Source organism: Letharia columbiana (assembly GCF_014066305.1).
Source record: "Letharia columbiana isolate WasteWater2 chromosome Unknown Sc0000004_s0, whole genome shotgun sequence".
Taxonomy (NCBI): Eukaryota; Fungi; Ascomycota; class Lecanoromycetes; order Lecanorales; family Parmeliaceae; genus Letharia; species Letharia columbiana.
The window spans coordinates 1,154,325-1,165,779 of NW_023501040.1; the positions used below are offsets into that span (position 1 = coordinate 1,154,325).

Consider the following 11,455-nt stretch of genomic DNA (forward strand, 5'->3'; position numbering starts at 1 on the left):
AGCTGAACGGGGCGGTGAGAGAGAGTGTGTGTCAGTGGTGGCGGGAGGGGATATGGCAGGGTAGTTCAGTGAGCTGAACGGGGTGGCGAGAGTGTGTGTGAATTACTGGTGTGCATTAGTCGTGCCGTTGCTGCTGTGGAAATGTGATATTCAGGGAATTTGGCGTTTGTCCGGAAAAGGATCGTGTGGACTAAAAGTCTTTGTTGCATAGATAGGGGTCATCAGGGCATTTCACAGTCATCATTTCGACAATGCTTTTATCATCAGCTCACGTTCCAACTTGTAGTGGTACGCTGTGCTCTTCCAGCAGAGTCACGGTCTAGACCCCTTTCACCATTTTCCTCAGACCATCAGATCCAGATCGCAAGATCTTATTATTTCAAACTTAAAAACAAGTGTGCAGGTTACTTTCACGACCTACCTACGCAGACATCACGCTTTCCGGGGCTCTCTGACCATAGCAACCCACCCCTGCACACCCAGACCTTCCCCCCCCCTCATACTCATCCAAGTCCAACGTCATCTCTCCCACATCCTCGAACCCACACTTCCGATACAGCGGGTGTCCCAGCTTGCTAGCATCGACATAGCATCTCAGCCCCGCGGCGTCCGCCTGGGGAAAAGCCCATCGTATGAGTTGGGCCCCGGCCCCTTTCCGTTCGTGCTTCGGGTGCGTGCCGAGGCGCCAGAGCACTTGGAAACGTTAGAGACTCGCTCACTCTCTCACATATCACACAATGATAGCGATCGATCCGCAAACGTAAACCTCGCGTGGCATTCGAAAGATACTCACACCAACGCGTCTCATGCCTCCCCGCATGCGCCCCCCTCATCTCCCCCTAATCCTGCAAAACTCCCTCGTCAACTCCTCATTAGCGCCCTCGGGCAGCGGCCCCGTCGCAACCTCCTCGTCGTCCTCGGTGCAGTATCCCTCGGGTAGATGGACCCATACGCCGCAGGCTGCTATCTCACCGGTCGCGTCATCGGTCACTTTTCGATAATGGTTCCGCTGAGGGAGTTTGTGCTCCTTTCGGAGCGCCATGCCGTCGTGGAAGAATCCTTCGTACATCTTGAGGAGGTCTGCTTCGGGGACTTTGCCGAAGGTGACGCTGTTGCGCGGCATGGGGGACCGGATTGCTTGGGAGGCTCGGGCGAGCTCGGGGGCGTTGGGGGGGAGGCGGTGGGATGGGGTGAGGGATATTTTCTGGGTATATGGATTGTAGGGAGAAGATGCGAGGTGTGGTGTTTTTGTCAAGGAGATGAGATGATGTATGCGGTAGAGTCAAGGACGGCAACTTCAAATCGACAAAATCATCAAGCAAACACAGCGATGGAGAATGGAAATGAAAGCGCGTTGAACGAAAGTGAATGCAAAACATCTTAGGTCTTATAATATTATACATGTCAGACGGCCAACAGCCCACGAGTCACGAAAACATGGATTGGCTTTCCGTTGGTGGTAAGAGGCCTACTCTGCTGCTGTCAGTACTTGACTGTTTCTGTCCCGATACATGCCAATCTGTATGCCTCAAGTCTTTACGTGCATGCCAAAATGCCTCAAAGTCTCCAGATGGGAAGAAGGATGTTGACGAGCGCATCGGAGGGAAGAAGGCGAAAAGCCGCCGCCCTGCACAAACCCCTTCCGCTTGTTTACTTCACCACGATGTTATCCACATCTCAACCTCCGACATCCATAATTCCCACGCTTTCATCCTCCACGGCCCCGTCCCCTCATCCTTTACCGCTCAGCAACCCCCCCGCCTCGACCCCGCCCCCCTCCCCATACCCACCCTCTTCAACGCCCGAAATCCCAACCCCAACCCCCGCCCGCGCCCGCGCCCGCGCCGTGCACTCGCAAATAGACGGCTCCCACCCCGTGTCCGAAGACCGAGACTCCCGAGGCGCTGGCCTCGCGGTATAAAGAGTACGCTGAGTGCAGACGGCACGGCAGGGTTCGCGCGGGCGTGTGGGGAGGTATTGGGCGTGCCGGGCTGGGGGGTAAATTACAAATTCATACCCCAAAACCTTGGATCCTTACAAATTCATACCCCTAATTACATTTTCATACCCCAATGGGGTATGAATCGGTAATTTGCCATTTCATGGGGTATGAAAATGTAATTTGCCATAGTTTTCGAAAATAAGGCGCCCAGTGTAGTACTCGTACCTAAGGGTATCAAGCTTGCACCCGAATAGCACCCGGTATTCGAAGTTGCGGAATTCGCTTGAGGGGTTACGAAATCAGCTCGGCGGTTGCGAATCAGCTCGGGGGTTGCGAATTAACTTGGGGGTTGCGGAATCAGCCCGGACCGGCCTCGGGAGCCCCGAACGGAAGATCTCTAGGGTTCGCTATCTCGTCGAACTCTTCCCTCACTCCGGGGCTAAGACGTCCCCAGCTCACCCCAATCCGCGATGAATTTAGGCTTCAATTTTTAGGGGCTTTTAAGGCTCTCGGGGCTTCTTTAGGGCGCTACTTAAAGACGTAGTTTAGTAAATTACATATTCATACCCCAAGGAATGGTAATTACATTTTCATACCCCAAAATTTGGTGGAGGGGTATGAAAATGTAATTAGGGGTATGAATTTGTAAGGATTCAAGGTTTTGGGGTATGAATTTGTAATTTACCCCGGGCTGGGATTCCGGTGGAGTTTGGTGTTTGTGAGGGATATGGGGGGGGGAAGGTCTTGTGAGTTTGAATTGGACGGTGGGGCAAGGGTTGGAGGGATATGTTGGTGGGGCGGGGGAGGAGTATGCGCTTACGGGGAGGGGGTTGAGGGAGTGGAGGGAGGGGTTGGGGGAGGTGAGTAGGGTTTGATACTGCGGTGGGGATTCTGGAATGGGTTGGGGGAGCGCTGACGGGGATTTAGGGAGAAAAGAGTATGCTTGCTACGATTGAGATGGTTAGGGAGAAGTATGGAGGGGTTGAAGCGTATTTGAATGGCCAAGTGTGGATTGGGGGATGAGGATTTCGAAAAGGTACGAGCATATTTCGTAGATGGGGCACTGGTCAGAATCCATGGTTGATGGAAACATACGATCAGAAGTGGTTAAGTCTAACAACTCAGCTAATTTGACAGAATTTCAAGGAGCTGTCCTGATATGATGATCCTACATAGACACCATTGGAAGAGGAACGATGGTGAAATGCTTCGGTAGGTTCATCTTTGGGTGCTGGTGAACATTTGCGCTGCTCTTCCAACCACTGATTGCCTCCTGGCCTTATTATGACCCACACGATCGTCCCAATATCTGCTTTTCAAGAAGCACAGACTGGGGTAATGGGAAAGGGAACTTCCTGGATGATGTGGTCGCAAATGACGTAGTTCATGATCTGCTACTTTCATTTTGTTTACTTGCCGCGTTGCGGGTATGGTGCAGCAGAGTAGACTGAGCTATCCTGCGACCAATGCAGCAGGCTGCTGTTGTCGTTTCAGGTCCTCTTGTTCGTTATCCCTACAACCATGATTGTCTCTCCTCCACTATGGGATCTTTTTGGCCTTCTTCAAAATATAATTCTGGACTTGGAGATCGGCCTTGTCGCCATTGCAGTAGCTGAGGGTGAAGAGCTTTAACCGAGGGAAATGGAGGGTTCTCAATTGGACCAAAGCTGGAGACTCGCTCCCAGTGATAGCAACGAAGTTAAAAACCACCTCGACGATAATGCCTCCGTGCAGGCGGAAGAAGTCACTCAAAGACTCAATACTTGTCTGATACTGGTTAACGCTTAGCTCCTTGCGGTTATTTAACCCATCAGGAGGCATGACACTGTCTATGGTGGGTCTCGGTAGACCTGCAATGAAATCTGAACATATTTCGCACCGGGTGACAGTCTCGAGGCACCCTGAAGATTGCATCAAACTGCGCAGTGCGGCAACTATTTTTGACAGATTTGCAGGATCATCTCGATCGATCTTGATCTCATCAACATGGAGCTCTCGCACACCACAGTGAGCATTCTTGCAGATCTCTACATTCTCGGCGGAAAATGTTTTCAATGCTGGTTATCCCAGCAGGACAGCTAGTATCAGCCACGGAGGTTAAAACAGGCGGATTTTCAAGAGATGCAATTGTTGAAAAATCCCCAACGCTGCCTGAGAGGCTGCTGTATGAGGAATCTTCCTCGCCATCTAGCCTAAAGACCTTGATCTTGCTAGAGTGACGCTGCTAGCCCCTCAATAAGGGCCGGCAAAGTGTATTGACAGTCGCTAGTTAAAAAGTTTCGGCCTTGATGCGCGGAAAGCGTATATCAATTCGCAGACCCAATGGTGTCAAAGACATTAAGGAGGATTTCGAGGTGAGGGAGGTGCGAGAATGCCCTGGAAAGGATCTTGACGTCCAAAGACTTCGAGGAAAGAAGGCACTGTGCTTCGATATAGCCACGGTATGCTCACATATGTTTGGCCATGGTAAGGGCGTGAGAACTGAAAGAATGTGGCTGGTGCTCTATCCAATCCTTGACTTGGTCTTCGTCGAGGCTTCTCTTAGTCGATAAATCTCATCGGCGACAAGATGATTTGTTTCGGGTATTGAGAGAGCTGAGGGTGCTCTGAGGTGGCCGTGAGTCGTTCTAAACTTCGGACACCGATCCATAGTGGAATGACCTCGAACAGGAAGGGAGCAGCGGCGGCAGCCAAGGCTTTGTTCACAAGGCGTAAGGGTTCAAGACTCTCGTAGGCGACGTCTTCGACGATGAAGCGTAGCAGTTCTTGCGGGAGTCGATCCATTACTGAGTCCTGAAGGATGATGTTGACAACTGGAGAAGATTTGAGCGGAGCCAAACGCAGTCTAGCTTGTTCATTCACGTGATAAACCCGCCAACCCATAAGGATTCCATCTTACCTTGCACCACCCATTTATTTGTTCACGATATTCAAGCCAGACCCATACCCAGTCCACAGCGTTCTTGAATATAAAATATAAGTGCAAGTTTCATCAGCTATGGCTACTTCTCCTACTCTTCTGAGTCTTTGCTACAGAGACCCGCTTTCTGATCTATTCCTACATGCTTCCCAAGGTAGTCAACATGGACATTGTTAGGGATGATATGGATGGACCTCTACGCAATAGCTTGTTTCTCGTCTGCCGATTGATCCACCGCGAAGCGTTGGATACTTACTCCACGAATACCTTCCTTCTGGATTTGTCCGAGCCTGCGTACGCCCCGAATAGATTTGTCAATGGCACGAAAAGCTTACTGAAGTATATCCGCCGTGTCCAAAACCTGCAGCTGGTCGTTGGGGATTCTTTCCCCGTGGATGAGGATCCTTACGCTCTTTCGGAGTACGCACGAGAGCAAGTCGACTGGTTCTTGACAACCTTGCGCGAGGCCAATGAGAACCACCAAGGACCGTGGTTGAAGAACTTGGTCGTCCAGGACAATTGCGAGCCATCGATTCTAACGGAATTCACCAGAGAGGTGCTCGAAAAGGGAAAGAAGAGGAGAGAGCTTCTGATCCTCGTTGCTTGTGCCTTTTAGGAGTAGGATTCGGGCCAACCTTAGTATCGAAAGTCGCGCTCTATCGCAGATCCGTATATACGATGGGTCGCGTGACGCAAATATAGGTATCACGGCCCCAGATACCCATACGTTTGATGGAATTACTAATCGTGTGACAGCGCCGGCTTGGAACACCGTTGTTGGTGTCTCCCAGATGCATTCTGGCATCCCCCCCTGCAGCGAGTGGGCCAGAGTCATCCCGCATTCCTAGGGGCCTTACAAAGTTGCCTCTACCAAGTTCGCAGCGGGTACGCGACTTCGCAAAGGATGTTCCTGGGCGACATCGGACTCTAGCCGTCAGCATCGATGCGCTTCACTTCACTTCACAGGTCGATGTATACTTCGAACGGGATGGCGATGCGTATGTCCCATTTGAGAGGTGAGGACAGCCAATTTGTCTTCTGTTATGGACTCTGCGGGACCTCAGGTCTTTGAAGCGAGGTTAGGCTTAGGCATGGGATGGGGTTTCAAGCGGGTTAAGCATAGGCATGGGATCGGATTTGACGCGGGTTAGTTTTATACGTGGGTTCGGATTTCAAGCGAGGTTAGTTCTATGCACGGGATCTGATTTGTTGAGCTGGTATACAGCTCAACGAAGGATGAGAGTATTGACAGCTTTTCGGGCGCACCCGATTTCTTCAATTGTGGATGATTATGACTGGAAATTGAATGCGATGAGCTTACTATGCTCCCCTTATGCGCCTTTGTTCTTGTCAGCCGTTTCATGATCAATGAATGGAACTGATTGATGGCCAGCTAGCACAGAAGATTCACGTGCTAGAGACATTACCCAAAGTATAGTAACAACAACACACTGTTAGATCATACTCAAGGTTTTCGAAGCTTCAGTATATATTGAATTAAGGCTCCTGCGCTAGGGCTGTACAAAGCTCTGCTGCAATTGCTATAAACCTTCAAGCGTCTTGCGTGGTGTGTGTTGGCGGTATAGAAGAAGCGAATCCTTGCATAAGTCGTCTATTTCGCGGCTGTCAAAACGCTTGCCAGCTATAAAGCCAACCTTGCAAGCTTGCTTCCAAGATGCTTCCCAATCCGACATCTCAATCCAAACGCCTTTAAGCCCATGTCTTCCCTGCTTTTCGTTCAGAATTTCGACAACCTGTTCTCCTTCATGCGCGCAGGCGGCGGCTGGTTCACTCCCCTCAATTGCTCCCTAGCCTTTCCTTTGTCTGCTGGAGCCCCTGCCCCTGCGGCTGTCCCCGATCCATAGTAGCCGAGGTCGTGCACGCTCTGGCCCGGTCCCCACGTCGTCATGTCCACCCTCGATCCAAGGGCCCATTGGGCTTCACGCTTGCGGTGGTATTGGCGGTGGAAGAACCAGCCTCCAACGGCGGCAGCCGTGAGGCCAATGATGATCACGATGAGCATGACAATCCAGCGCCAGTGAGTAGACATCCTAGACGGGCATCAAAGTCAGCATGTGAGTGGGCGGACTACGCAGGATATGTCTCACCAAGGCCCCGGTGTGGGATTCGTAGAGCTATTCGAATCCTGCTGACTCGTACTGGTTGCGCTTGCACTTGGTGCAATCGTCGCAGTTGATGTTGTTGGGCCTGGCGTCGCAGCGGTCGACGACGTTGTAGTACCTCCCGCCAAAGCTCCGAAATTGGGCGCGCCTTTCCCGGCGTTAGGACAAACGCCTTGGTACCACTTCTGAATGGTCATCATGTCTGCTGCTGAACATGAAGGGCAGACTCCCTGAACAGCGGCGCTTGAGTATAATGAGGTAAGGAGGGCCGATTGGCAGAAGCATGACTCGTAGATTTGGTCACTGGTGACTGGTGCTAGTGGTGGTGTACAAGATCCTTCGGCATTGGTGAGAACGGTACACTGTGTCGCGCAGGCTGGAAGACTTGACGCGAGTAAGGTGACTGCTTGAGCGGAGATGATGGGGGTGAGGAGAGATACGATGGAGGCGATTAGGAAAGACCTCATCATGAGCGAATGGATTGTACAGAATGCAATTGATGGTGACGACCAGGTCAGAACGTTGTCGATGAAATGCGCATCAAGAAAAGGATTGATGGATTGATGAATGAGCAGAATTGGTCGTGTTGGAATTGGATGGTGTTGGTTGGGACGGCTCAGAAGAGAAGGAGCAATGTGTGTGGAATGAGACCCTCGATAGCTGAAGTGGAGTCGGGCCGTCCATTATTATTTGAGCTGGTTTCAGCTAGCCTCCTAGCATAAAGTAGCCTTGGCGATCTTCATCCGGGGGCTCGCCGACAGCCCTAACGCTAAGCTTTATTCGGTGTGAGAATCAGTATGAGGGGAAGTTCATGACCGCATTGTTGGTCGTACTCTAATAACATTGTCGTTGTTGCTATATTTACTGTTTGAAAGAGAAGAGTGTTGTGCAAAGAACAGCAGATTGGCTTCTCGACTCGAAACTTCTGATAGATATCACGCCCGTACTACCTTCTTTTTTTCGATCCAGATGCAAGAACCATGCAGTCCAGGCTGTCCACCTTCTGTTGCAGCTACAATGGTATGGTCAGGAGCACGAAAGGGAAGCACTGCGGAACTAGATGCAATACCTGAGTAGTGACACGGCTGTGTAACGACCGTCTGTTTGATAGAATAACATGTGTACGTCATTGCAAAGGGGTGAGAACGCTCCCTGAAGGAAGGCTATGCTGTGACTAGAGCTAGAACGACTGCTATGATTGGGTCGGTCAGAAATCTCCCATAACTGTGTGGTCCTTTTCACTTCCATGGTCTTTTGCGCGGTAAGTGTAAGAGACGGCTGCGTTCTGTTTGGCAGCAATTTGCGGCTAGCTCCTGTGTCAGCACAGGATATTATCATCGTTGAGTAGTTACATCTCGGCCATTTCATTGTTGAGAACAGCGCGTACACAACGAATCCAGAGCAGCTTCCTAAATGGTTCCTGGAACCTTCGTCCCTCGTCGCGGGCGTTCATATCGCGCTCTGTGTGCGGTCGTTGGGCAGCTAGACCACGTCATCGTTCACAGCCTTGTCAGGTACGACCACAGAGATGCCTCACCGTGAAGACTGATGTATTAGCCAGCCTCCCTATCAGATCTGCAAGATCCGTCTCGTCATCGTTGTAATCCAACAGACATTCAGATCCTCGTAGTATCCACGGTGATCACCTTGAAAACCGGAAGAGTGCATTACACAAGACTTAGAAACATTTTGTATATCCTGATGTCTCCCGGGGAAAGAACTCATGGCATCTCTCCCAAGAAGTTCCACGTGAGAGATCTTGAGACATATGGGCAAACCCTCACGTGCGCTACAAAGCTGCTGCATTTACAAACAAGAACCCTGGAGGAGGATCTAGGTATGACAAGGTTCATGTGCTGTTTTTCTTTGCTGGGACGACGATTTGCTCGGAGTCTCTAGAGAGATTGCCGAAGCCGTATTTAGCGATTGCAAATATGATTACAGAATCCACATTAATCATCGCTGCTTTTGGGCCTTCTTTTACAGTTACAGCATGTCGTCGATTCCGATCCTTGTCCTACACCAGTGTGTATGGCGCTTTAGCCTAGTCGGTACGCACCTGATGGATTACAAGAGACCGCCTTCGCCCATCATGAATGAGACGATCATTCATCGGTACGCCTTGTCCTTAGTCGACCAGATTTTAAGTCCTTTGATGCTTTTGGCCCTCCTTTTCTTTATCATAATTGAATGGGCCTTACGATAACTACGAGAGCCCTTCAGGCGCTCCTTGATCAATCAGAAGATGAAATTATCAAGTCGAAACGTATAGCTGCTGTCCAAATTCAAGTTTAACATATACGAAGGTCTTAGGAACGGTGCGTACACTTATCGACGATAACGATTTTCAGCTAATCTATCATGTGTAGTTTTGATCGAGAGATCTTAACGGCCGCTAGCACGAAACGTAGTTGCGATCTATACTTACCACAAGAAGATAGAGAAAGAGAAGGAAATCAAGAAGAAGGAGCACTAGCAGAAGATAGGTCCCAAGAGCTCTATTGGGCGAGATCCTCCCCTTCAGTACTGAACCAATGAACGAAGCAGCTTCCATCTCTACAATCATCTGCCATCCTAGAGAAATTGGGGCATGACGAGCGAGAGAGACTGCGTTACAAATCAGAGCCTCTAGATCACGGTAAGCCAGCCGATCTGTGCCAGGATTGGTGCTATCTAAGACAGCGTGGTCGTCCTCATACCGAAGCATCCTGAAAGTTTACGGATACCTAGACTTACTCTAATAAGCAGTCTCCTTTTGGATCTGCCACAACGAAACGGGATGAACGACTGTATTCAGAAGCCTCAGGTAACGGATAGCATCGCCATGAGATGTGATAACGACATTGGCGTCCAATATCTCTGTAACGACCTGAAGCTTGCAGTCCACCCGCTCGGATGCCACAGCTTGCCATGCTTGCAGAACACGAGGCTCTAGTGGTAGATCCCAAGTACCTCGCCAAGTAATCTTAGCAGTCCGGTCACTTTCAAATATTTGGTATTGGAAAACACCCGCAAACCCAGCCCTGCCATTCCAGAGCTCCATCGATTTTAGCCGTGGCATCTTCATGGCTACTAGCGCAACCGTTTCAAGAAGATCGTTGATATAGACAGACTGCTGTTGAGATTTTAGAACGTTCGAGGTCAGAGCGAGCGATTCCAGCCTGGGCCAAATGTTCCATTTCTGACATGCATCAAAGAAATGTGAAGCATCTGAAACGAACGATGCTGCGAGATGCTCAAGCCCGAGACTGGCTTCGACAAGGGCGTAACCGGTGTCAATCTCTGCGGCTTGTACTGCTAAGGACATGGCTGGGTTATTGCCATGAAAGTTCTCGAATATCACCATTCGCCTCAATTGATCAGATCTAAGTGACTCGCATAGCCGCATTGTAGCTACAAAGCTTTAGCAGAAATTTATGTCCACAGTAACGTGTCTGGAGCCTTACCTGTATTGGTGGGTCGTTCCTCCATTCGACGCCAGTCTCTCCAAGGTTCGTAATGGATTTCGTGGACCTCAGGAAGAAGGTCTAGAAGCTCTTCGAGTACTTCTGACTTCCAAGGACGGCGATTTTGTCGGCGCAGGAGGAGGCTTGTGACAGCTCTAGCCTTTGGCATTTCTTGGCTGGGTTTGGGCTCGGGCTTGCTAACGTCGGTGGTTTTATTGAATAAATACGCAGCCGCACCCTGGTTACTTGTATCGTGGAGCCAATGTGAGCATTGAATGATTTTGGCCTTTTTCGGCTCTGAAATAACACCAGGTCCATATTGGATGGTACTGGAAGAATGCATCAAGGCGCTTGGAGCCTTGACGCTGATATCAAGTAACAAGCTGCCGCTTGGTTCCCATGTACTCAACTGGATAACAAGATCCTGGATCGCCTTCCTGATAGTTTTGGAAGGAACTTGATGCCAATTATAAATCCCCACGCCTCCGCAACGCGGGCAATGGTACTCAGAGGGCTCTATGGAAAACCATATAGACTTCACCAAATGCCGATGGCGGTAGCCAATGTCGCTGAAGCCAGCAAGACGTGATCGCGTGACTTTAAGGCAAGCGAAAATCCTTGGCTCGATGATTGTTTGCCATGCTCGACAGATTGAAGCGTAACGAGCGGAATCTTCATGAAGAACAAGGGCTTCTAGGATATGAGTTTGAATCTCTACGGGTAGAGAATCCCAAAACATTTTGTAGTCTGCTGCCCGAGCGGCGGCCCTAATATCTCTAGATTATGTTGAGATTTGTTGAATATCTACCTGTATTGAGGTAAAATCTAGTGCTAGAAAGTAGAGTACAGATATGTGTGTGCTTGCCAAGCCGCTAGTAAAGTCACGTGATGTAGAGCTGTTTGCCACATTTTCTAACAGATAATAAGAATTTAATCTTCACCCTACCGGACTCGCTTAGACCCTGAATTTAGCGTCGAAATTTTTCATCCAGTGGGCCCGCACTGCCAATTCGAGTTTAGAGTG

General features: G+C 50.0%; 5 protein-coding genes across 5 annotated transcripts; 1 reads left to right on the forward strand and 4 right to left on the reverse strand.

Moving 5' to 3' along the window:
* Positions 1 to 829: 829 nt before the first annotated feature.
* HO173_002324 (uncharacterized protein) lies at positions 830 to 1,123 on the reverse strand (the record flags this gene model as incomplete). Its single annotated transcript, XM_037304258.1, has 1 exon — positions 830 to 1,123. The coding sequence occupies one exon, from the start codon at positions 1,121 to 1,123 to the stop codon at positions 830 to 832; it is 294 nt and encodes a 97-aa protein (XP_037169053.1).
* A 3,360-nt stretch (positions 1,124 to 4,483) lies between these two features.
* Positions 4,484 to 4,726, reverse strand: HO173_002325 (uncharacterized protein; the record flags this gene model as incomplete). The annotated part of the gene is made up of 1 exon (XM_037304259.1): positions 4,484 to 4,726. The coding sequence occupies one exon, from the start codon at positions 4,724 to 4,726 to the stop codon at positions 4,484 to 4,486; it is 243 nt and encodes an 80-aa protein (XP_037169054.1).
* Positions 4,727 to 5,025: 299 nt separating this feature from the next.
* On the forward strand, positions 5,026 to 5,478 carry HO173_002326 (uncharacterized protein; the record flags this gene model as incomplete). The annotated part of the gene is made up of 1 exon (XM_037304260.1): positions 5,026 to 5,478. One exon carries the CDS (start codon positions 5,026 to 5,028, stop codon positions 5,476 to 5,478), a length of 453 nt encoding a protein of 150 aa, XP_037169055.1.
* Positions 5,479 to 6,600: 1,122 nt separating this feature from the next.
* HO173_002327 (uncharacterized protein) lies at positions 6,601 to 7,185 on the reverse strand (the record flags this gene model as incomplete). The annotated part of the gene is made up of 2 exons (XM_037304261.1): positions 6,601 to 6,913; positions 6,971 to 7,185. 2 exons carry the CDS (start codon positions 7,183 to 7,185, stop codon positions 6,601 to 6,603), a joined length of 528 nt encoding a protein of 175 aa, XP_037169056.1.
* Positions 7,186 to 9,722: 2,537 nt separating this feature from the next.
* On the reverse strand, positions 9,723 to 11,170 carry HO173_002328 (uncharacterized protein; the record flags this gene model as incomplete). The annotated part of the gene is made up of 2 exons (XM_037304262.1): positions 9,723 to 10,378; positions 10,432 to 11,170. 2 exons carry the CDS (start codon positions 11,168 to 11,170, stop codon positions 9,723 to 9,725), a joined length of 1,395 nt encoding a protein of 464 aa, XP_037169057.1.
* Positions 11,171 to 11,455: the final 285 nt, after the last annotated feature.